The sequence below is a fragment of the Hypanus sabinus genome, chromosome 2 (assembly GCF_030144855.1).
Source record: "Hypanus sabinus isolate sHypSab1 chromosome 2, sHypSab1.hap1, whole genome shotgun sequence".
NCBI classification, from domain to species: Eukaryota; Metazoa; Chordata; class Chondrichthyes; order Myliobatiformes; family Dasyatidae; genus Hypanus; species Hypanus sabinus.
In genome coordinates, this window is record NC_082707.1 from 57,827,057 (window position 1) to 57,853,060 (window position 26,004).

General features: G+C 38.6%; 1 protein-coding gene and 1 long non-coding RNA gene across 9 annotated transcripts in view; one reads left to right on the top strand and one right to left on the bottom strand.

Annotated features, from left to right (window-relative positions):
• LOC132379164 (WD repeat-containing protein 49-like) overlaps positions 1 to 26,004 on the top strand; it is a 51,369-nt gene that overhangs the window by 13,646 nt on the left and 11,719 nt on the right. For all 8 annotated transcript variants that reach the window (XR_009507326.1, XM_059946806.1, XM_059946814.1 and 5 more), the window contains 11 exons: positions 1,205 to 1,372; positions 2,987 to 3,135; positions 6,821 to 7,054; positions 9,013 to 9,177; positions 14,108 to 14,223; positions 15,580 to 15,710; positions 16,640 to 16,738; positions 17,307 to 17,459; positions 18,514 to 18,701; positions 19,928 to 20,125; positions 21,948 to 22,111. Coding sequence is in view for 7 of the 8 variants with exons in the window: in XM_059946806.1 (XP_059802789.1) it covers positions 1,205 to 1,372; positions 2,987 to 3,135; positions 6,821 to 7,054; positions 9,013 to 9,177; positions 14,108 to 14,223; positions 15,580 to 15,710; positions 16,640 to 16,738; positions 17,307 to 17,459; positions 18,514 to 18,701; positions 19,928 to 20,125; positions 21,948 to 22,111 (1,765 nt within the window). In the remaining variant the exon portion in view is untranslated. The remainder of the gene's footprint in view (positions 1 to 1,204; positions 1,373 to 2,986; positions 3,136 to 6,820; positions 7,055 to 9,012; positions 9,178 to 14,107; positions 14,224 to 15,579; positions 15,711 to 16,639; positions 16,739 to 17,306; positions 17,460 to 18,513; positions 18,702 to 19,927; positions 20,126 to 21,947; positions 22,112 to 26,004) is intronic.
• LOC132379205 (uncharacterized) overlaps positions 18,708 to 26,004 on the bottom strand; it is a 47,634-nt gene continuing 40,337 nt past the window's right edge. The window contains exon 4 of the long non-coding RNA XR_009507334.1: positions 18,708 to 18,874. This is a non-coding gene — a long non-coding RNA (uncharacterized LOC132379205). The remainder of the gene's footprint in view (positions 18,875 to 26,004) is intronic.

The window sequence follows — 26,004 nt, forward strand, 5'->3', positions numbered from 1 at the left end:
TCTCAGCCTGCAGGAGGGGGTGGTGCTCCATGATGTCTCAGCAAATGATTAAGCTCCTGCCTGTATGCAGCAAGACGAAACCAACATTCAGGCATAGGTTCATAAGAGAGAAGTAATATTTGTGCCACAAAACTACTGGACAATGATTATTTCCAGCATGAGACAACCAAACTATCTCTTTTTGATGTTATGTGGTATAATAGTATTGTATCTTCTACCATCAATACCCACTGAATTAAAATCCACCAGTACCAGCCACATAAACACACCATGGTTGCAAGGATAGGTCAAAGGGTGGGTACCTCTGCCAGTGGCTTACCTTCTCACATTTCAGTGTCTTTCTATCATTTATGTTGCACATATCAGGAGCTTGGTGGAATAATCTCGACTTAAGAGGATGAGTGCAGAGCTAACAGATCTCAAGAAGCCCAAAACTATCCAAGACAATGTAGTCCATTTGATTTGACATCCCATAGTCTATGATAGGGGGCATTTATCCCGTCCACTACTGGTGTACAACGCTATAACGTGACAAGGTACAAAATGCATAGCAGTTCCTCACCTAGGCTACTGCGTCAGCAAATCTCAACCCATGGAGTTTGCACCAAAAAGGAACACCCCCATCTGCTAATTCCCTTTTTGATTTGTGCATCTTCTTAACTTCTAAATATATTAGGGGTCCTTGTATGTCAATGAGCTTCAATCTGTAACTCCTGCCCTAACACCTTGGGGGGGGGGAAAGTACCTTCACTAGGACTGCAGCCATTCAAGAAGGTGGCTCATTCAATTAAAGATTGGCAATAACTGCTACACCACTTGAAAATAAATAGTAAGATTCTGAATGCCCCCTAACCCATCCTATCTGACTTCAGCATCACCTTTGTATCCATTTTGGGCAGGCACAGGTTTAACTCTAAACAATCATCATCCAGTCCATCATTCCTGTTCTCCAGGTTTTTCCAATTCCATTGCAAACTTAAAGGAGAACCTCAATGGTCCCTGGAGATTGTAGTTAATTCCTGTCTTTTATTTCCCCCAATCTCCATATCTCAGGAGAAATGACAAGGTAACTTTCCCTTTGATTCTTCAAATTAAAGGAATCATTATGTGATTGGCATCAGGTAGCACCTAGTTCCAAGCAAAGGACACTCTTACTTGTATTGAGTGTGTGCGTTACTAATGTTTGATTGCTTTTGTTCTCCAGTGAGTTATTGCTCTCACTTGGAGATTTTCATTTCTTGTGCTACTACCGACTTGAACACAATAGTTCTGGGCTGGAGAGAAAAAGGAACAACCACACTTAAAGTCACTGCTTTCCATGTTACTGAAGGTGTAAATGCATTTGATTACCACCCTGGGCTTAACTTAATTGGTAAGTGAGTTTGTGTTTTTCTCTCTTCAAAACTGAACATGAAGCTCTGTAAGCTCATGATTCATAATAAAATAGAAAAGAATTTTGGGAGTAATTTTAACTGTTCTTTTATGCCATCTTATAATATTATCAAATACATATTAAATTAATTTTAAATATCCTTAAAAGCACCAACAATTTCTTGACCAGCTGTTTTTCAGAAGACCAATTTTACCTCAAATTTTCAGCAATTTTACAGCAAAATTAGATTAGTTAGACTAGCACTGCACCATCATAGGAGTCTGCTTAGAGAGGGATAGGATAGGATTGGCGGTTGTGTTTGCCAAATCTATTGAAGCATAGAACATGGAATAATTATATAGTTTTCCAGTAAGGTTTGTATGGAAGTTTGCATCCAAGAGAGTTTATATCTCCAGCCTATGGAAGCTCAAATACAGATGACTATTTTTAGATTCAGATACACTTATTTATCATAGGTACATCGAAATATACAGTGAAATGCATCACTTACATTAACAGCAGAGATAACCTAACGATGTGCTGGAGGCAGTCTGCACATGTCTCCACACATTCCTGCACGAACATAGCACCTTCCATAATGCTCAGCAGTAAGAGCAAAATAAAACCAGCCAAGCAAGCCAAATTCCATACACTGACAGGCTTCCGAACCCAGGACAGGCTGTCTTTGGGTCTCCAACCTCAAATCCTTGGCCACAGACTCAGAGGTTCACTGACATCGGGTCTCTGGTTTCCAGATGGGCAAACCCAGGGGCTTTAACCTTCGGGCCTTGACCTCCAGACTCACCAGCTTTGGTCGTTATCCTTCAGATTTGAACCTGCGGTATTTACTCCACGACATGCTTATCGCTCCACCTTGCTCTGTGAGCCATGACCTCTGGACTCATCAGCTTTGGTCTTTAACTTTTGGGTCTGAACCTGCGGCATTTACTCCACAACTTGCTTATCGCTCCATCTTGCTCTGCGGGCCATGACCTCTGGACTCAGACGGATTTCTGTCCCTGGGGGTCAGCAGCCCTTGTCCTCAGGCCCTGCTGACCATATTCCTTGACCATGGGGATCATGGTCTTTATCCTCATCACTTGCCAACCCTGTTCACCTTTGACTGCCAACCTGGATTAGGCCCACTGACTCCTCCCTTTGACTCTTCATTTACTGTCCCTGATCTCTAGCTCTCCCCCCCATCCCTGTCCCTACATTCTGACTTGACCCCTAACTCTCCAGGCTGTCTCCAAAACCATCCCCACAAATCTAAAGTACAACTAACCGAGGCACAACCTCAACGCCATCTATTGCATCTCAGTGCCACGATGGATCATGGAACAATTATTGTTTTTTAAATGAATTATGGTATCTGGGGGATAAAATACCCAGGAATGTTATCACTTAACATGATACTGCATCACATAATATGTAATATTGCAAAAGATTTAACATGATTAGGCTGGGTTTCTATATATTTGCATTTGTTTTATTGAATATATCCCTTTTAAAAACGCTATTAGCTTTAAATGTTTGTATTAATGTGCACTGTCATTTTTATCAGCATTATAGATAATAGCTCATATGATAAAACTGCAATTCTTTTCCCACTAGCTTCAGCTGCTGTAGATCATCACGTTTACCTCTGGAACCCTTATGTGATGTCTAAACCTAATGGAGTTTTACAAGGTCACCTAGCTAGTGTAATAGCTGTACAATTTAATGTGTCACGAAAGCAACTCTTTAGTTTTTCAAAGGACAAGGTGAGAATAATTTTCTTTTGACATACTCACATATGAAATAACAAGGAACATACAGTTCAAAAGTAAAATGTTATGATGATAAAAACAGAAAATGTTGGATCTTCTCAAATGGTAGGCAGAATCTGTGAAGAGTGAACAAGTGTTAACATTTCATGTCAATGGCTTTGTGAGGATTAATTGCTTTAAAAGATTTTCTAACATAGTTTTTAGAAATTTACATTGGAAAAAATTAAGTAAATATCTCTACAGTGATGAAACCAAAATCTAACCTTAAGTAGAATGGTATGAGAGCATCAGTATATTTACCAAGTTACACAGCACCTAAACAGGCCCTCAGGCTCATCAACTACAAGCTGATCTTCAACTGCTCAATTATGTTAATCCTCCATTTTCTCATTCTCCCTACAGAATCAGGTTTATTATCACTGACATGTCGTACAATGTGTTGTTTAGCAGCAGCTGTACTGTGCAAGGCATAAAATTACTATAAATTACAAAAATAAATAGTGCAAAAGATAAAGAACTTCCTACCCGATGTAGTAATGCAAAGAGGGCATGTCCTGGATGGAGATAGGATACTCTTTTGGAAATATCCTTAATCGTGAAGAGGCTTGTGCCCATGATGTAATGCAGAGTCCAGAACCCTTTGTGGACCCTTGTGATCCTGTGACTCGATGCCTCAATGAGGACTAGTGTATGTTCTCCTGACTTCCTCGTCCTGAAGCCCTCAATCAATTTCTTGGTCTTGCTGACATTGAATGCAAGGTTATTGTTGTGACACTACTCAACCAGCTGATCTTCCTCACTTCTCTCAGATATCATCTCTCACTGTATACACAAGTCAGTGGCCAATTATCTTACCAACCTGCACATGTTTAGGATGGAAACCAGAACAAAAGAGACAACAGACAATAATAGACAATAGACAGTAGGTGTAGGAGTAGGCCATTCGGCCCTTCTAGCCAGCACCGCCATTCACTGTGACCATGGCTGATCATACACAATCAGTACCCCGTTTCTGCCCTCTCCCTATATCCCTTGACCCCGCTATCTATAAGAGCTCTATCTAACTCTCTCTTGAATGCATCCAGAGACTTGGCCTCCACTGCCTTCTGGGGCAGAGCATTCCATGATCCGTGAAAAAGTTCTTCCGCATCTCTGTTCGAAATGGCCTACCCCTTATTCTTAAACTGTAGCCTCTAGTTCTGGACTCACCCATCAGTGGGAACATGCTTCCTGCCTCCAGTGTGTCCAATCCCCTAATAATCTTATATGTTTCAATCAGATCCCCTCTCATCCTTCTAAATTCCAGTGTATACAAGCCCAGTCGCTCCAATCTTTCAACATATGACAGTCCCGCCATTCCAGGAATTAACCTTGTGAACCTATGCTGTACTCCCTCAATACCAAGAATGTCCTTCCTCAAATTTGGAGACCAAATCTGCACACAATACTCCAGGTGGGGTCTCACCAGGGCCCTGTACAGCTGCAGAAGGACCTCTTTACTCCTATACTCAATTCCTCTTGTTATAAAGGCCAGCATGCGATTAGCTTTCTTCACTGCCTGCTGTACATGCATGCTTGCTTTCATTAACTGATGTACAAGAACACCTAGATCTTCTTGTACTTCCCCTTTTCCTAACTTGACTCCATTTAGATAGTAATCTGCCTTCCTGTTCTTGCCACCAAAGTGGATAACCTTACATTTATCCACATTAAACTGCATCTGCCATACATTTGCCCACTCACCCAACCTGTCCAAGTCACCCTGCATTCTCATAACATCCTCCTGACATTTCACACTGCCACCCAGCTTTGCTAATGTTACTTTTAATCCATTCATCTAAATCATTAATGTATATTGTAAACAGCTGCGGTCCCAGCACCGAACCTTGCGGTACCCCACTGGTCACAGCCTGCCTTTCCGAAAGGGACCCGTTAATCTACTTTATTCCTTATACTTCGTGCATTCATATATAATACTTTTAATTCGTTACTCCCCTCTCCTTTCATATCAATTCCTATTTCACTTGGCCATACTGTATGATCTCTTCTTGAGCTTTCTACTCTATTGATTCTGTTGTCCTTTTTAACTTTTCTTATTTTCACTTTCCCTTTAACTCCATCCTTATATTTCCGGTTCATCCCCTCCCCCCCACTACTTAGTTTAAACATATCCGTGTTGCAGTGGCAAACCTGTCTGCCAGAATGCTTGTCCCCCGCCTATTAAGGTGCAACCCTTAACCCTTCCCTTCTTCCGAGTTCTCTGAAGTCCCGCTGCAGAATGTCCTTCCTCCTCTTCCCGATGTCATTTGTGCCAACATGCACAACCACTTCCGGCTGTTCACCTTCACCCTTGAGGATTCCCTGCAATCGGTCCGAGATGTCCTGGATCCTAGCACCAGGGAGGCAACACACCATCCTTAAATCTCGCCTGTTGCCGCAGAAACCCCTTTCCGTACCTCTTACTATGGAGTCCCTACTGCCACGGCTCTTCCTAATGTCTGACTCCTCGGCTCTGCTTCTGCACCAATTTTTGGCTCACACCATCAGTGTCCCTGACCTCCCAAATCATGCATGTAGCACACTGAATCAGTTTAACGGTCATGTCTTCACCCTCTCCAATTGTGCCTGGCGTAGTCTCCTCCCTCAGCCTCCTCGCCGAAGACTCTCGAGCCAAAGACTGGCACTTTTCACACCAGGCACTTCCCTCGACCAGGCCACTTCCCGACAGGCCAGAAGAACACATGCAGTTAAAGAGAAAATGTGCAATTTAAACATCGACAGCACCTAAGCTTGAGTCAAAGTTTCTGGTATTGTGAGGCAATGACTCTGCTAGATGTGCTACTGTGTTACCTATCTATGAAGTAATGAACTGTACTCTTAAAGCCTAATCCTTTAACAGTGTTGATGTGCAGTGGCATCTGAAGATCAAAGTGGCTGCACAGGGAAAGGGGTGGTAAAGAAGACATTTGTCATGCTTGCCTTTGTTAGTCGAGAAACTGAATTCAGGAATTGAGAAGCTAAGTTACAACTTTATAAAACTTAAGTTCGGCCATATCTGGAGTGCTGCATTCAGACCTAGTCGTGCCATTATAGGAAGAATGTCAAGGTTCTGGACAGGGTGCAGAAGAGGCTTACCAGGATGCAGCTAGATTAGAGGACATGTGCTACAAGAAGAAGTTGGGCAAACTTTGGTTACTTTTCTTCGGAGCAATAGTGGCTGAGGGGAGATCTGAGAGAGTTTGTAAGATTATAATAGACATATATAGAGTAGTCAATGGGTAACCTTTTCCCAGAATTGATAATGTCTAATACCGGGGGGTATATATTTAAGGTGAGAATGGATAAGTTCAAGGGAGATGTGTGGTTAAAATTGTTTTACACAGGGAGTGCCGGGTACCTGCAATGTACTTCCTGAGGTGCTAATGGAGGCAAATATGATGGAGATGTTAAAGTGGCACGTAGAGAGACATATGAATGTGCAGGGAATGAAAGGTAGGTATTGACACTGTGTAGGCAGAGGGATTCGTTTCGTCGGTCATTTGATTACTAGTTTAACTAGTTAGATAAAACTTTGTGGGCCAAAAGGCCTGATACTATACTGTTCTAAGTTATACAAGAAACATTAAACACTGTTATGAATTTATCCCTCAGTCAGAATAATCATCTGAAATGGTTGCAGGTTTTGAGAATTTGGGACATGCACCATCAACTCTGTATCCAGCGGCTTGCCGGTATATTTCCAAAGTCTCTGGAATTTCAAACAATTATGTATTTTAATGAACCCTTTGGTCATCTGTTCACCACTTTCAACAATCAGCTGACATTGTTAGAAATGAAACAAGAAGCTGCCAATTCTATAACAAGTCATGAAAAACCAGTTACCTGCGTGCTTTATAATTCTCACTTCAAACAGGTGAGTGAAAATAGGAATAGAGCAATAATCTTGATAACATTTAAGTTTGCTAATACTATAAGCTTTCTCAATAGTGATATGATTAAATATGTGAAATCAATACTGCCAACTGCTTAAGTTGCACATGCACTTACAAATATTAAACTTCTTTTGTTTAGAGAAAATTTCATCACTTAATATTTCAGAAATAGAAGGATGCAATGTGACTTTCAGCACCTTGTATCCTTCTATTTCTGAAATATTAAATTTAATTCAATTAGGGAGTTTAAGGCAAAGGAACCCTCAGGAGATTAGAAGGACTTAGGAACCCTCAACCATCATGCTCTTAAACCAGAGGGGATAACTTCACTCTCCCCATCATGCGTCTGTTCCCAGAAACTATGGACTCACTTTCAGAACTCTTCATCCATCTCATGTTCCTGATATTTATTGCTTTTTAAAAAATTATTATTATTATTATTAATTATTTTGTCTCTTTGTATTTGCACTGATTGTTGTCTTTTGCACGTTGGTTCATTAGTCATCGTTGTTGTTTGTAGTTTTTCATTGATTCTATTGTGGTTCTTTGTACTTACAGTGAATGGCCACGAGAAAATGTAGTATATATGTACTTTGATAATAAATTTACTTTGAACTTCCTGCTTTCACTTAGGTCTAGATTAATTTTATTTTTTTGTATTGGATCTTAAAGGGTGATGACTACCTCACTGACAGGAAGCAAATCATTAAAAATTAAAAACAAACCTCATAACTTTTCCATCCATTATTGATGGAAGTTGAATTACTACCAATAATTTTGAGGTAATTTTCACTTTAGGAGGACTTCTTTGAAATATCTCCCGTAAGCAAAAAGGAACTATAATCTATTTTTTGTTGAGAGTTTTCACCCAAGAAATGAAATAATATTTTTGCATTAATAATCTGAATATAATAGAGAAACACATTTTTGGTGCATTTTGACTTGTTGTAAAGTTCCATTGATTTTTGTGATAAAGCATAGGAAATTGAGACTGGATTTTATTTCTCAAAAACATTGTAAGATGTTATTTCCACCTTGCGACACGAAAATTCACTTTGCAGGCATTTGAATAATAGCTCAGTTTGTTGACTTTTGAAAACTGGTTGTCTGTCCATTCTGCTGGGAGTTGTCTTTCATTGATACCATTGTGTTTCTTGTAGTATTATGAATGACCACAGGAAAATGTACCTCAGGGTTGTATACGGTGACATATATGCACTTTGATAATAAACTTACTTTCAACTTTGAATAATATGATAGAATTTGCCCTATAGTTTGAGAGGGACAAGCTAAAATTAGATATATCAGTATTACAGTTGATAAAGGTAACTACAGAAGCATGAGTTGGCAAAAGTTGATTGGAAGGGGATTCTAACAGGAAAGACAGCAGAGCAAAAGTGGTAGGAGTTTCTGGGAGTAATTTGCAAGATGTAGGTTAATTTTTTCCTAAGGGAAAGTGGTATTCCGAAGTAACAAACACAAGATACTGGAGGAACTCAGCAAGTCAGACAGCATCTATGGAAAGGAATAAACAGTCGATATTTTTGAGACATATCATCAGAACTAGAAAGGAATAGGGCAGAAGCCAGATTGGAAAATGGAACTCCGCCCGAAACACCAGGCAGAGCGGAACAAGCGTGGCTCAAATTTGGGCTCATATTATGCCATGAACGTTTTTGATAAGGTCAGAAAATGTATGCAATTCTTCAGCATTACTTTGTGAAAGCATCCATTGAATTTGTCAAAAATAAATATTGGATGTTTTAAAAGTATTGAATTTCTAATTGAGTGAAGTATTTCTATTTGAGTAAAGTATTCACTTTCTAATTTACCTTGTTTCCTCTTTTATCATTATTAACTGAAATGATATCCTGTTTTAGAACTTCATCTCTGATCATCTATTTAAATAGGAAATGAGAATGATGTTCTTTCCTTGCAGGTTATCAGTTCAGATGTTGGGTCTACAGTCACCATTTGGATGATTGAAACTGGACAAAAAGTAAAACAGTTTACTGGGTGTCATGGCAATTCTGAGATTACAGCAATGGCACTAAATGAGACTGGGACTAGGTTATTCACTGCAGGTGTTGATGGAACAGTGAAGGTAAGGTTATGATACAAATACAGCTAGAAGTCACATGTATTACACTTGAGATTATATTGTAAAGAATTTGCAATATTTACCTTTAATTTTGTGCAAGTTGATTCCTGGTCCAATGATCAAAATTGAGGGTAGTAAAATCATGATATCTGCCACCTGTCAGATTTACAGCATTTTCAGCTTTTTTACTTTCACCTGTTGACAGGCTTGGAAAATATCTTTCTGCACCGAACTGCAAACAAGTGAAAACACACCATCATTTGTTCCACTGTAAATGGTGATTCTCTGCTCTTCTCAGCCCAGCCTCACCCAATCTATCATGATTTTTCTGTTGGTTTTGAATTATTAAATTACTCATTCATCTGTATGTCACACATTGCTCCAGCCCCTTCCTCCATCCATTTATGGTAAACTCTGTACTTACTTCAGCCCTATTTTAATACCTGCTTTCCTAGGTGCTTCCATCTTTCTGTGTCTATTCTCATTATATTCTACACATATTGTTCTCAAGTGATCTTCAATTACCTTTCTAAGCTCTCTTCAACCACTCATTGTTTTAATAAGTTTTACTCAGAATGTTTTGAGATGTACTTCCATGTGCCATTTGAATGCAAATGTTATCCTTGGTTTTCATTAGCTTTGTGTTTTCAGTATGTAATTTTCATCAGAATGCTGCATATTGATAAAGAGTGCACAGGCAGTATCACCCATCATTTCTATTTGCTGTCCTTAACTGAAACCCTGGGATATTCACAGCACTTTCTGATCATAGTTCAGATTAGCGTGATCTGACTGAATTCAGGTTCCTGGTCACTTGACTTTAATTGCCCATGTCTTAATTTGCAAAAAATAATGTTCAGTTATCATTTCTGTGCTTGACAGAGCTACTGTAATTTATTTTTACAATTTTTATTCCTGTTTTCAATTCATCTTGTGGTTTTATTTCTCCCCCTCTAGTAATCTCCCACACTTCTCTTCCTGATAGGCTGAATATCTGTTACACTCAGTTTGATGCACAGAACAATGGGCTGGTGAGGAAAGCCCCACCCCCAACTGAGGAGCAGGCACTCTGTGTAATTGCAGCTGATGTGAGGAAGACTCTCGCCAGGGTCAACTCACGTAAAGCTGCGGGGCCTGATAACGTACCTGTTCGGGTGCTGACTGACCGGGCAGCCCAGTTAACTGAGGTTCTAACAGACATCTTCAACATCTCTCTGCAACAGTCCCTGTCCCCTTGGGCTTCAAATCAGCCACCATCATCTCGGTGCCCAAGAGTGTGACGGTAACCTGCCTCAACAACAAAAGAGTGCTTTGAGTGGCTGCTTATGGATCACATTAAATTCCTTTTTCCTGCTACGTTGGACCCTTTCTGCTTCGCTTATTCCTCAAGTCGGTCCACTGAGGATGCCGTACCCTCTGAACTCCACTCTGTCCTGTCCCACTTGGAAAATGGTGCCTCATGTGCCAGGATGCTGTTTATTAACTTCAGCTTGTTATAATCTCACCACAGAAGCTGGTAGGTGAACCGTCCTCATTAGGGCTCAACATGTCTCTCTGTAACTGGATTCTGGACTTCTTGACAGAAAGGCCACAGTCAGTCCATGTAGGCAGAAACATCTTTAGTTCCATCACGCTGAACACTGGTGCTCCCCAGGCCTGCGTGCTCAGCCTGCTGTTTACGCTGCTGACGCATGACTGTATTGCTAGATCCAGTTCAAACCAAATCATCAAATTCACTGATCACACAAGTAGTTGGCCTCATCAATGACGACTATTGAGACAGTATACAGATCGGATGTAGAGCAGCTGGTGGAATGGTGTGAACACAACAGCTTGTGTCTCAATGTTGGCAAGAACGAAGAAATGATTTTGGATTTTAGGAAAGTGAGAACTGACTATTCCTCACAACATATACAGGCCATTCCATGGAGACAGTTGGGAGCACTAAGTTAATGGGAGTGCACATAATGCTGGATCTCACCTGGTCCCTCAACATCACCTCGTTGGTCAAGAAAGCACAGTAGCATCTCCACTTCCTGAGGAGATTGAGGCAAGTGAATGTCCCTACCAGCTGCATCACCATCTTACACGAGGATTGCAAGGTACTGACCACAAGTCTCTACAAAGGACTGCGAGGACTACTGAGAGAGTCATTGGGATCTTTCTTCCACCCATTAGAGATATTTATCAGGACTGTTACTTATGCAGAATTCTTAGCACTGTCAATGGTTCCTGTTATCCAGCTAACAATTTCTTTGATCCCGTACTATTAGGCAGGAGGTTCCATAGCATTAGGACAAGAATTATCAGGATGGGAAACAGTTTCTTCCCCCAAGCTATAAGACTACTGAGCTCCCAGTCACCACCCAGGTCTCGTCACGTATAATGTGCCAGTAGCGTTACACGGTTTACTTTTTAACTAGTATCGTGTATGTACCTTAATATTTGTTAGTTTATTTGGGGTAATATTACTTTATGTGTATGAGTTACATGCACTGTGTCTGGTGAAACATTGTCTTGTTTGGTGGTATACATGTGTACAGTTGAATGACAATAGACTTACATTTGAACTAACTTAATGCTTCAGGTCAATGACATTTTATAAGAACTAGGAAACCTTTCTATCATGTTTTACATGTATAGAGTAAAATAAGTGTCTCAGATCAAATTGAGTGCAAAAAGAACTGAATGACAGAAATGTGATATTGACCGAGAGAGAAAGACGACAATTTATTAATCACAAATAATCTGTCTGTGGAGATGAATGGGGATAAGAGAGAAAAGTGTTGAAATTATGGGATGTTGAACAGTGCAGAACACATCTTCCTCTTTCCTTCAACATTCCAACGGGACCATTCCCTCTGTGTCTTAATGATGTGCTCTTCCATCTTCACCAACATGCAGCCCCTTTCTCATTTCACCTTTGCATACAGCCACATAAGATATGACATCTGCCCTTTAAATTCTCCCTTTATGTCATCCAGGGATCTAAATGCTCTTTCAAACTGAAGGACTTGGCTGTGCTTTTGAATATGGACACCACTGCAGTGGTGCCTCCTCTATAGTGGATAAACCAAATGAAATTTGGCGTTCACAGAACATCTCCATTCAATCTCTAAGGGAGACTTTGAGCTTCAGTTTTGCTGCCATCTTGATTCTTCATCATACCCACAATCAGGTCTAAATTTTGCTTCTTACACTGTTCCAACAAAGTCATAATTAAGGTCAAAGAACAGCTTCTCACTTAGAACCATAGAACATTACAGCACAGAAACAGGCCTTTTGGCCCTTGTTGGCTGTGCCGAACCAGTTTTCTACCTAGTCCCACTGGCCTGTACCTGGACCATATCCTTCCATACACCTCTCATCCATGTACCTGTTCAGTTTTTCTTAAGTGTTAAAAGTGAGCCCGATTTACCACTCTCTGTGTGAAGAAGCTCCCCCCCCCCCCCATGTTCCCTTTAAACTTTTTCCCTCTTCACCCTTAACACATGTCCTCTGGTTTTTTTCTCCCCTTTCCTCCTGCTTGCATTCACTCTATCTATACCCATCAGAATTTTATACACCTCTATCAAATCTCCCCTCATTCTTCTACACTCCAGGGAATGAAATCCTAATCTATTCAACCTTTCTCTGTAACTCAGTTTCTCAAGTCCCGGCAACATCCTTGTTAACCTCCTCTGCACTTTTTCAACCTTATTAATATCCTTCTTGTAATTCGGTGACCAAAACTAAACAAAATACTCCAAACTCAGCCTCACCAATGCCTTATACAACCTCCCCATAACATTCCAACTCTTATACTCAATACTTTGATTTATAAAGGCCAATGTACCAAAAGCTCCCTTTACGACCCTATCTACCTGTGACGCCACTTTTAGGAAATTATATATCTGTACTCCCAGATCCCTCTGTTCTACTGCACTCCTCAGTGCCCTACCATTTACCTTGCATGTTCGACCTTGGTTAGTCCTTCCAAAGTGCAATACCTCACACTTGTCTGATCATATTACCACACTTAGGACTTAACTTCAGAAATACCATCCTTTTCAGTTTGGTAGAACAGGCCAGTTTGATCAACTTGAGTTTTCTTTCTCCACAACTACTGCTTGCCAAGTGACTCTTTTATTTCACATTTCATGATTTGTAATGTTCTGCATGATTTCTTCCTCTCTCCCATTTTTTGATCTCATTCATCCCCTCTGTCTGCACCTCCTCCAGAAGGATCAGTTATTATTAACCAATTTTTATCAGCTGCTCTTAACTGGCACCAGCACAGGTTGTGTCATAAACCTCCCTCAGTCTCTACTGTTGTAAACTTCAAGCATGTTCAGTTTCTAACTTGACCCTGTTCTGATGAACAGTCATCAACCTGAAACATAAACAGTTTTTGGTCCATGTTTATCACGTAATCTAGCTTGTTTTGTGTTTAATATTTGCCAAAAGTCTCCTCTTTTGACTTCCCAGATATACTCATATATGACCTTTTTACCAAGATGATGTTTCCTGTGAAATGCCTTTGGATGCTTTTGCTAAAGTGACTAAATAAATAAGTTGTTGTATTTAAGGCAGCTAAACTGTTAATGAGCATAAAAAACCCTCAACATGCATGGCATGACCTCTTCCATTCAGGATGAGATACAGGAGCCATCTGCTATCTGAATGGTCCAAGAATCCATGAATATTACCTCACTCTTCCTCTTTTGCACCTGTTTTTATTGTCACATAGTAATTTGTTATGCCCTACAGTTATTTATTGCTACCACAAAACAACTAATTTCATGACTATTGTCAATAATAATAAACCTAATTCTGAATAATGCCAGTTCTCTCCTAGAAGCCAATGGAATAAGAAACAACTGTGTCATTATCTTTCAAAACTTCAGCTAATAATTTCATAGATTTTGAGATATTTTATTCTATATTGTATCAGATTTGGGACTTCAATGGGCATTGTCATCACAAACTGAATGCAGGACGGGACCAAGCAGTTGAGATCTCCCAAATCCTGGTACTGAAGAGGAGTATTTTGATTCTTGGTTGGGAAAGGTATGTTGTTGTCAAATAGTAAAGCCAATGATTATAAAAAAAATGACATTCTGGAGATCAAAATGTGTTTACAGCTTTTTTTTGTTGCTTTTGAGTTTAAGATTACAAATATTTCTGTCCCTCAGTCAGCTTTAATCAGTTGACATCAGTGAGTTGTTACAGTGCTGAACTGCCATGCGACTGCTATTCTTGCAACTTCCAGCATAACTCAGGTTGCTGTCTTTCTTGAGTAACCTGGCTCGCAGTGCAAATGGCTGGCTGAGCTGACAAGCTGCTTTGATAGTTCATGATGGTCCATCCCCAGGCTCACCCCTATCAGTAATATTACTATAATTCAACGTCTTTGACATTTACAAACTTTCAAAATCATCCAGAAATGGCTTTATGGAAAAAAGATACAACACACACACTAAATTGAAACCATCTAGCAGGACTGAAAGAAGCTGCTGAGGGTCGTAAATTTAGTCGGCTCCATCTTGGGCTAGTAAGTACCCAGGACATCTTTAGGGAGCGGTGTCTCAGAAAGGCAGTGTCTATTATTAAGGTCCTCCAGAACCCTGGGCATGCTCTTTTCTCACTGTTACTGTCAGGTAGGAGGTACAGAAGCCTGAAGGCACACACTCAGCAACTCAGGAACAGCTTCATCCCCTCTGCCATCCAATTCCTAAATGGACACTGAACCCTTGAATACCACCTCACATTTTTAATATATATAATTTCTGTTTTTTACACTATATTTTTAATCTATTCAATATACATATACTGTAATTGATTTAATTATTATTATTTTCTTCTATATTATGTATTGCATTGAACTACTGTTGCTAACAAATTTCACGACACATGCCGGTGATAATAAACCTGATTCTGAAACATATAAGAAAAGGTCTGCTTAACTTTGTTAGCTGTTGATTTCTCCCATTCATTTTAATATGACCATCGTACCTGCACCCATCACTCTAGCATGGCCTCTGCTGTCAGAATTGCTAACCGGACAGCATCTGTAGTTGGAGCTGTGTTAGTGAACTCATTTGGTGCTCGCAGGAACAAGGGGGAGATGTCTAGGAAATCCTGTTCAGGGGTGGGGGATGTTTAGAGAAGTGTGATCAGTAGTGTCCCGCACAGGATGAAGAGACCAGCCCTGCAAGCACAGGCCTGATGCGTGCTTCAGTTTATGCCTAGAAATAGTAGTTACTGCCTTATCCACTGGCATATTCTGCCAGATTCAGGCAAACTTTGGGTAGTAATATACATTTATGGATATTCAAAAAATACAGGTGTCCATATTCTATAATTGTTAGAAGCAGAATTATAGAGTGTACAAGACTGCTCTATTTTAATATTTTTCTCTTCCAGCACAATTACTGTATTCAGAATGGACACCCTCACCGAGTTCCTTGTTCAGCCTTCAGAATGGAAGGGGAAAGCACAACACCACAATGACATACTTTGTGCAGCATTTTTACCACCTCAAACACTTGCCACAGGTTTACCCTTTCTTTCTATTTTACATATCAGAGTAACGATGATCATTCAGTTCCTCCAACTTATGGTATTAGTCAGATTGCAAATCAAATTAGTGCTGTCAATAATTATGGTGGCTATTTGTATCAAAGCTGCGAAGTTAATTTAAATTATTACTTTTTATCATAACTTCTAATACATGTATTATGTAAACATTAATTTCTCTCTAGATTCCCTGTGTTCAGTTTTCTGAATTTCAGTAAATGTGGATGGACAGATCACATCAGAATAGAAGTATTTTGAGATATATATTGTTTCTACTCACTACGGTTCAAAATAAGGAGGTGTAACCAGTAAAAATAATGACAAGCCACACACATACTGTATATATAAACTTAAATGTTTTGGCATACTCCCCATTGTTGGTAGTATTAGACCCTTTTAGATCTTGTGCTGCATTAAGAGTGAGACCTTAAGCAAAATCTTTGGTGGATTTGGGACTTCAAATGGCAATGCCATCATAATTTTTGAAGGAGATTGTAGTTGGTGGGTAGTGTAGTGGGTATTGGGATGGAAATATAGGAGTTTACTAAGTTGGGGGAACTATTCCTGCTCTTCTGGTATATCAGGAAAGCCAAGGAGGTGCTTACCTTATGGATTAAGCTCTTTACCTGCTTCTGTCTGCCAGGATACCTGAGTGCTGGTATAGCTGGGCACCTCAGATTGAAAACAGACTTGCGGTTAAAATGAAGGCAGCCAAATACCTTGCATTCACAGCTTTGTTAAAGTTAAAGGTGTGGTCAAGTCACATTCCTTTCCTGTTCAAGATTGTTATTTCTTCAAGATTTTCCTTCTGTCTAGATACAGGACAACAGTAATGTTGTTTTTATATTTCATGAATGGAAACAGAATTTAATTAATTAGGAATAATAATCAAATGTGATCTCTGCAGGTAGTTATGATGGGGAGATTGTAATATGGAATAATATTTCTGAAAATGCATCATGTAGATTTCATCCATGTTTCAATCAAGCATTACAGCACAAACCAGGTAAATTAAATTCACCTTTTGCGGTAAGTTATTTTTTTAACGGTAGATGTCACTTGGAAAGATATTCCTATTTTTTCACAGATTAAAATCTATAAAAGAATCGTATGGTCTCAGTACTGGTTTTCCCACTAAGTGAGTGGTGATGCAGTGTAAATCTATCAATCTAAATTACCTCAATTTTTTACTACCTTTGTTAGGATATAGGTCAGCTAATATTTTGAGCACACCCTTCATATTTGGAGCCATTATTATTTAATTTCTACCTTCACCTGGTAGAAAATCTCACAACATAACAGTTGTCTAGCTGATATTTTCCACATTGATTATCATTAAACCTCACAGTAGAATTATTCACACTCTGAAACAAAAAAAAGCCTGACAGTTGATGATTAGTGAACAGATAAAACAAGCAGACCGTCACATTCAAATTCTATGATTTTACATTAAAGAAAAAAATATTTGTTTAATTTAACTTGAATAACTTTTCTCAAGCTTTAACTTCTATCCCATATTTAGTTTTTACTTGTTTGTGATGCTAATAAATGCATTTCTGATTTACCCATCACAGGTATTCAAGAGCAAGAAAGTCAAACACCAGGTAACTTTTCCACGATTTCAAATGGACATCCTTTGCATAGTCCCGACAGTGAAGGTGATGAATATCGCTATGTCATTACAAGAATGTTCTTTTTAGAGAGCAGAAGAAATGGTTTAAATATGGGTAAGAAAGAACATTTAACTTTGTGTGCTAAATAACGTGATGCTTGTACTTTTGTTATTTCTTTTGATCAATCCTGTTTCAAGTCATACACAGTTGTAAATATTTATTTTAGTTTATTAAATTTTAAATTATTAAATTAATAATACCAGCACATTTAAGGGAAAATAATGTTACTACTAGTTATGTATGTGAGATAACATAGACACTAAATATTATGTGAAGATCTTTAACTTCTAGACCCTATTGTATTATGATTTGTAGGATAATTTTTTAAATAATGCATGTTTGCAATTCTAATTTTCCCTTACTCCAAAAATAAAGAAAAACCGGATGGGTACAATCCTACAGCACATAATATCAACAGTAAGATAAGATGTGAAAATGTGCATGTTAATTAGTTGGATCCATCCCATTTTAGCAATGAAAAGACTGAAAAGTATTTTCAGATGATTTTGACTGATTTATGGACTACTTTGGTGTTTTGCCATCTGTATCTCATGATAGCTGTTAGTTATGTCTAGGGGACAAAGTTATTAGTTGAGAATTTGCTTTAATGTCTTCAGGATCCATTGAATTCATGATGCAGCTATTACTAAGATGGATTTACCAGAGTAAATGGTACTCTATGTAATAAATACTGTCAGTGACAATAATATTACCAAACTGCAAAACTTAGACTTAGTGATCTGCAATACTTTTATGGGCATAGTCAATATATGAAGCTTTAATCTTTTAAATAAGATACTGATTATTACACAATCTGTTTCTCCATATAATTGTAATATTTTATCTGTATAAGTCATTGAAAAAATACAGAAACATTAAATTTAAAATTATAATCTCTGTATTTCAACACAAATTGTGAAGATGACTCCATTAATGTTATTATTTTAGTCGTCCAGAGTTTTCTAAAATGTAACTTCAAAATGCATCATACAAGTTTTAATTTCTAATAACAGCATTCACTGAAAATGTATAAAGCATACAGCATGATACAGAGTGTTTTAAATTTTTCTTACAAAGTGATATTGTTCCAATGTGTTTTACATTTTAGATGGAGCAAACCTAGTGTCCTGTGGTGTTTCTGGAATTGTTCGCCTTTGGAACACCTTTAAGTGCCTGCTTGTAGCTGAGTTTGAGGCACATGCCGATGCATTGTCCATCATTATGACAGTTGATAAGAAAAATAACTACCTTATTACAGGGGATATAAATGGCTATCTTAAGATTTGGAATATACAGGTAAAGAATTATCGCTTGTTTGAGTTTATGTGCAATATATGCAAATATTCTCCAATTAACAGTTTCCAAATTAATGCAAATTCAGTTGGATCATGTTGACTTGCAGTTGGTGTTTCTGCAGAGAATACCCATCTATGGCTGATTCATTAAAAATCAGGGATAAAACACTGCACCTGTTGAAAATTCCAAATAAAAATAGAGAATGTTACAAAATGCAGGTCAATCAACGCGTGGAAAGAAAAGCAGTTGATCTTTCAGGTCTGGGTCTCCTCAACAGAGCAGCAAAAATGGAAAGCAAGTTTGTCTAGATAGTAGAGAGAGGGGATGAGGTGGAGCAGTCACCTGCTACACTAGACCATCTAGTCTTACACTATCAACAGTATTGCCTTCGTTGCACAACTCATATTCTCAATATTTATTGTTCATTTATTTATCATTGTTTTGCTTTTCTTTGTTGTATTTTCACAATTTGTTATCTTTTACACATTGGTTGTTTGTTCATAAGCATGAGACAATCAGCAGATACTGGAAATCCAAAGCAACAGAAACAAAATGCCTGAGAAACTCTGCTGGTCAGGCAGCATCTCTGGAAAAGAGTAAAGAGCCGACGTTTTAGGCTGAGACTCTTCTTCTGGGTCTGCCTTTTCCGTAGATGCTGCCTGACCTGCTGTGTTCCTCCAGCATTTTGTGTGGGTTATTTATCTGTGTTGTGTGTAGATTTTCATTGATTATGCTGTATTTCTTTGTGTTTACTGTAAATGCCCATGGGAAAATGTATCTCAGGGTAAAATATATGGTGACATACATGTATTGTGATAATAAATTAACTTTGAAACTCCTGCTTTCACTTATGTCTAGATTAACTGTATTTTATTGTAGTGGATCTAAAAGGGTGATCCTCCATCACTGACAGGAAGCAAATGATTAAAAATTGAAAATAAACCTAACAATTTTCCATCCATTATTGATGGAAGATCAATTACTACCAATCATTTTCTTTTTCTCTTTATGAAGAACACAACAACTAACAATCAATATTGATACTAACTCGAAGTCTGATTTCTCTCTAAACTACCTTATAAGGGTAAAAGAAACCTATTATTTAATGCATAACTTCATTTTCATAATCTGCTATTTCTTTATGATGTTCCTTTCTGCCAGAAGTAGTTGATAAAGTGTTGTTTTTCATTAAGCGGCATGTCATGCTTCTGTTTGTTTCCAATTAGGACTACTGCTTGAATCACAGTGAAGTTATCATTACTCAACTTCCACCAATGGTAGCAGCAACAAAACCTCATTCAGATTGTATAAATCATCTTGAAACTTTTGTTCAAGACAGTCGCTCACTAATTCTCTCTGCTTCAGCTGACTGCACTATTGTTTTAAGTGACATTTCTGGATCAGTGATTGGTGTTTTTGGCCAGGTACAGATTTTGGTTTTCATCTCTTAATAAAATTCTCAGGTTAATTGTAAACTAAAAATAAAATTTATTGTGACCTTAATTGTAGTAGTTAAATAAGCAGAGAATACTGCAGGTATTTATGGTCACAGTCATCTCCAGACTGGTGGTCTTGTATTGTTTAGCTTTAACACAGTGCAAGTTTTCTCAGTTTATTTCCCCTTTACTGTAAAACATTCAAAGTGAAACAGTTCAGCAGTTTGCTTTTCCCAATTGTTGTGAACCTTCCTGAGTTTTGGCAGCAGTAGCCTCCGTCCACTGATCTGTATGTGCTTTCTCCTGACTTGCTTCATTGCCAAATCACCTCAGTAGGGAAGCAAAGTCTAAATTTCTTTATTGACTGCAATTAAATTCCCATCAAAGTTCTAAACACTGGCACATTTCCATTATTTTTGCAGAAACCACTTCCTATATATTGCTTTAGTTAATTAATATTATGAATTAAAACAGTAAAATGTAGTTTAAGAATTGTGCTAGCTTACTTGTACTATGTAGCGTTCGCTTTGTTTTAAACATTAGCAAAGCTCTAAGGTTATAAAGGATTCAATTTTAAGTACGTCATGTTAGTAATAGAAACACTATTAGTAATAGACGAAGACAATTGCGCTGTTCTGAGGATCACTATATGAAACCATTCTTCCCTCAGCCAGTAGGCTCTATAATGAGTCAACCTATAGCCGGAGAGGTGATGACCCCCTTCTGTTAGATTGCTTGAAGTAACTTATTTTTTATTCTTCCTTACTTCTCTTCTAATATTTGTATATCTGTGCACTTGTAATCCTACTGTGACAATGTAATTTCCTTTGAGATCAATAAAGTTTCTATCTGTCTTTTGTTCTATTGATTAGGTATTAGCCACTGTGTTTGTAAAATAAAGACAAGTGCGTAAGAGGGCAGTGGTAACTTAGAGTTCTTGGTTGAACAGTTTGGGAAGAAATACACTTTGAGAGATTCAGAGATTGATAATAAGTCCATTCCTTTACCAGTCATATATACATTACCATAAGATGGCGTAGGGTAGTTGGATTTCATAGTCTGTGGTCAGTGCAGAAGTTGGCAGTGTAATAGTGAGGAGGATAATAGCAGAACTGAGGATAATTTACTGTGAGTGCGCTATTGCAATGGGAATACACCTGGCTGAAATATTAATGTAGAAAAGGGAGTGGTTAATGGATAGCATTGGACAGCACTTGTTAAGAACAGGAGCATTCAGAGAAACTGACCTCTCCTGTGCTTTTGGCTATTGAGGACTGCAGTCGGTTGTGTAGCGGAGACTCGGGTTCATTTCTACCACTGTCCGTAAGTAGTTTGTACGTCCTCCTCATAACCACATGGGTTTCTTCTGGGTGCTGTGGTTTCCTCCCACATTCCCAAAAAAAGTACAAGTTAGGTTAGTAAATGGTGGGCATGCTGTTTTGGTGCCTGAAGCACGGTGACTCTTGTGTGCTGCCAAAAGTACATTCTCAGACTGTGTCAGTCATTGACAAAAACAATGCGTTTCACTGTATGTTTTGATATTTTGATGGACATGACAAATAAAGCTAATCTTTTTTTCATTGTTCAGTTATTTTACTTAAAAACTGTTTCCATTATAGATATTAACTCATATTATTAAATTGTACTTAAAATATTTTTACCGTGATGGGTGAAATTCTAATAGTTACTTAAGTACCAAGGAAATTTAAATGAATTATATATCTGAACATAGATTGGTTAAATCCTAAATCTCTTAAACTTCCTTAAACAACATTTATGAAACATATCTAATTTGAAGCTTTGAATTTAGGATGAACATTGGCGAATTGGTAAGTGTTCACCTCCTTCCATAATAAAGATAACCCCCAAAGAAGAGAAGACTCCAATTCAGAAATCTGTGAAAAATAAAGATTATCTGCCAATTCCTAAACACAGTGTCCCTATTATTGAAGAGAAAACTGATCCAAACAGCAGGTGAGTTACTAGCTGGAGAGAGAATTAATGCAGAAAAAGTAATTTGTCAGCTGTTTGCCAGTCTATGTTTGCTTGCCTCTATGTTTAATAATGTTACTTTGGTTTGCACACTTTTATCTTAGCTAATATTGAAAATTTAGTACTATCTTTGATCTGTCATGTTTTCATATCTTAAGTAGTTCTGAAGTTTTTGTATTTAAATCTGTATATTTGATATTTAGATATCAAATAAAGCTGGAAATTAGATTGCATAGAATTGAAATGTACTGATTCCAGACAAAGTTATACACTATCAGTTAGGTGAATAATCAGCATTTCATGATGGGGTGTATAACAGCATAGGAACAGAATGGGAGAGGGTTGTTCAGTTCCCTCTGTTTGTTTCACCAGTCAGTGGGGTGATTGGTGTTCTAACTTCATCCATCTGCCTTGGTCCCAGTGCCTCGCAAAACAAAAAACAGGATTATTTCCATTTTGAAGAAGGCAGGAAAGGAGAGAAAAAGTGGGGAACTACAGATGTCTTAGCTTACTATCAGTGGTGGGAAAAATATACTGGAATCTATAATAAAAGATTTAAACAAAACACCTGGACAAAAAGAAAAAAAATCAATTAAGGTTGAGTAAATTTAGATTTGTGAAGTAAAAATAATATTCTTTGAAGATTTGACCAGCAGATTAGTTAAGGAGAGAAGGAGCCAGTAATTGTATTTCTGGAAGATTTTCAATATTGTCCTGCAAAGGAAGTTGATTGGGAAGGTTAGTGCACGTGGAATTGGTGTTAATGTATGGACATGGATTGAGAATTAGTTACTGGCAGAAAGCAAAGTGTGGGAAGAGATGGATAGTTCACAGGTTAGCACGCTAGGATATGCGGGTACTGAAGGCATTGGTGCGTGGGTCTCAGCTTTCCAAAATCATGTGGGGGAGTCTAAGACCAGAGGACATGGTCTCAGAATAGAAGGATGTCCATTTAGAACTGATATGAGAAGGAATTTCTTTAGCCAGAGAGTGGCGAATCTGTGAAATTCATTGTCACAGGTGGTGAGGAGTCCAAAGTCTTTATGTATATTTAAGGCGGAGGTTGATAGCTTCTTGATTAATCCGGACATGAAGGGATATGGGAAGAAGGCAAGAGGAAATTGGATCAGCCAAGATGAAAACACGGACCAGACTTGATGGGCTGAATGGCATATTTCTGCTCCTATATCCTATGGTCTTATGATCTCTATCAACGGTTTGGCTGAGAGAGCAAAAAGTGATATTTACAAGTTTGCTCATAGAACAGTATAGCACACGATCAGGCCTTTCAACCTGCAATGTTGTGCCAAACCAATTAAATGGCTAACTAAATTAATTTCTTCTGCCTGCACAATGTCCATATCTTTCCATTTTCTTCACATTCATGTGCCTATCTAAAGATCTCATAAAAGTCCCGAATGTTTCTGCCTCTACCACCACCCAGGTAGCACTTTCCAGGCACCCACCCCTTATCCCTCACACCTCCTTTGAAATCACCCCCCTCACCTTTTAAATGCTTTCCCTTATGCCGCACATAATCTTATAAACCTCTATCAGATCTCCCTTCAGCCTCCATACTCCAGGGAAAATTGCCCAAATTTGTCCAACCTTTCATTAAAGCACATGCCATCTAATCCAGGCAAAATCCATGAAAAACTCTTCTGCATCCTTTCCATAGCCTTCAGATAATGGACCAATCCGAACTGTGCAAAATACTCCAGGTGTGGCTAAATAAGAGCTTTATGAAGCTCCAACATTGCTTCTTGACTTTTGAACTTAATACCTTGACATCAAATGCCTTCTTAACCATCCTATCAACCTGAGTAGCCACCTTCAGGAAGCTATGATCTTGGACCCTAAGATCCCTCTACTCATCAACTTTGTTAAGTATGCTTCCATTAACCGTGTACTGTCTCTTTACATTTGACCTACCGAAGAGCAACACCTCGCATATGGCTGGGGTAGACCCATCTGCCATTTCTCCACCCATACCTGCACTGATCTATATCCCGCCGTATTCTTTGCCAGTCTTCTGCACTATCCACAACACCACCAATCTTTCTATCATCTGCACACTTACTAATCTACCCGTGTACATTTTCATCCAGGTCATTTATACATGTCATAAACACGAAAGGTCCCATTACAGATTCCTGTGGAACGCCTTGTCAAACCCTTTACAAAAATTGATGTAGACAAACATCTAAAGCTCTACCTTCATCAATCACCCTCATCACCTTGTAAAAAAACTCAATTTAGTTAGTAAGTTATGACTAGCCCTGCACAAAGCCATGCTGGTTCTCCCTCATTAGGCTGTTGTTTTCCAAATGCTCATGAATCCTTTCCCAAGAATTCTCTCTAGTAATATCCCTACCACTGATGTGAGACTCACTGGTCTATAGTTTCCAAGATTATCCCTGTTCACTTCCTGAATAGAAGGACAATATTAGCTACTCACCTGTTCTCCATGACCTCACCTGAGGTCCTTGCCACTCTGAATAACCTGGAGTAGGTCCCATCTGGCTCTGGGGACTTATCTAGCTTAATATTTTTTAAGAGATCTGACTCTACCTCCTCCTTTACTTCAAACTGTCCCAGCATGTCAATACACTTGGCACTGATCTCCTTATCTATCATGTCCTTCTCCTTTTTAAGTACTGATGTAAAGTATTCATTAAGGACTTGAGTGGCCTTACCCCTAGTTATTCATTTGCTCTTGATGTATGTATTAAATGCCTTGGGGTTCTCTTTAATCCTACTTAGCAAGGAATTTTCATGGCTGCTCCTGGCTTTCCTAGATCTTTTCTGGCTTCTTTATAATCCTCAAGGGCTCCGTTTGATTCCAGCTTCCTAAGCTTTACATACTTTTCCTTTGACTAGTTCAACATCTCTCCCAACATCCATGATTCCCTTGTCTTACATTCTGGTAAGAAGGAAGGACAAGAATAGCATCTGTCCTGTACCCTGTGCAATTCATCTTTAAACACCTTCCACATATTGGATGTTGATATGCACAATAACAGCTGACTTAATTAACTCTCCCTAGTTCCTGCCTAATGCTATCATAACTTGCCCTGCTCCAGTTTAATTATTCTCCTGTAAAGTCCGTACTTATCCTTATCTGTTTGTATTTTAAAACTTAAGGAGTTGCGGTCACTTTACCTTAACTGTTCACCCGCTGAGAGGTCAGCTACCCGGCCAAGTCCATTACCCGACACCAGGTCAAGTACAACCCCTTCTCTTTTTGGACTATTTCCAAATTGATTTAAGAAACTCTCCTGGTTGCACCTATCAAATTCTGCCCCATCTAAAGCTCTTGTGGTCAGTTTTCAGTTTATATTAGGAAAATTGAAGACCCCCATGACAACAATCGACTGATTTTACATTTTTCTTTAATCTGCCTATATAGCTGTTCCCCAATGACCTGGTGGCTGTTGGGTGGTCTGTAGGACGATCCCATCAGAATGATTGTACCCTTCCTATTTTTGAGCTCTACTATATGGGGTAGAGCTCAGGGGACGAGTCCTCCATAATGTCCTCTCTGAGTGTATATGTGATATTGTCCCTGGTTAGTGCAGCTCACCAATTCTTTTATCTTCCACTCTATCTTTTCTGAAACATCAAAACCTTTGGATATTAAGCAACATTCCTGCTCCTCTCTCAACCAACTCTCTTGGAATCCTTGCTCTAAGTTCATCACCTTTACCCATAATATTCATAGCATTAACATGCATACACTTCGAACTGCCTGTCTCATTGTATCTATTATTTTGCTCCAGTATGTTTTTACTGGTCTTGACATCTATACTCATCTCCATTCCTTCACTTTCTGACATTCTGCTCTTGTTCCCATCCTCCTGTCAAACTAGTTTCAA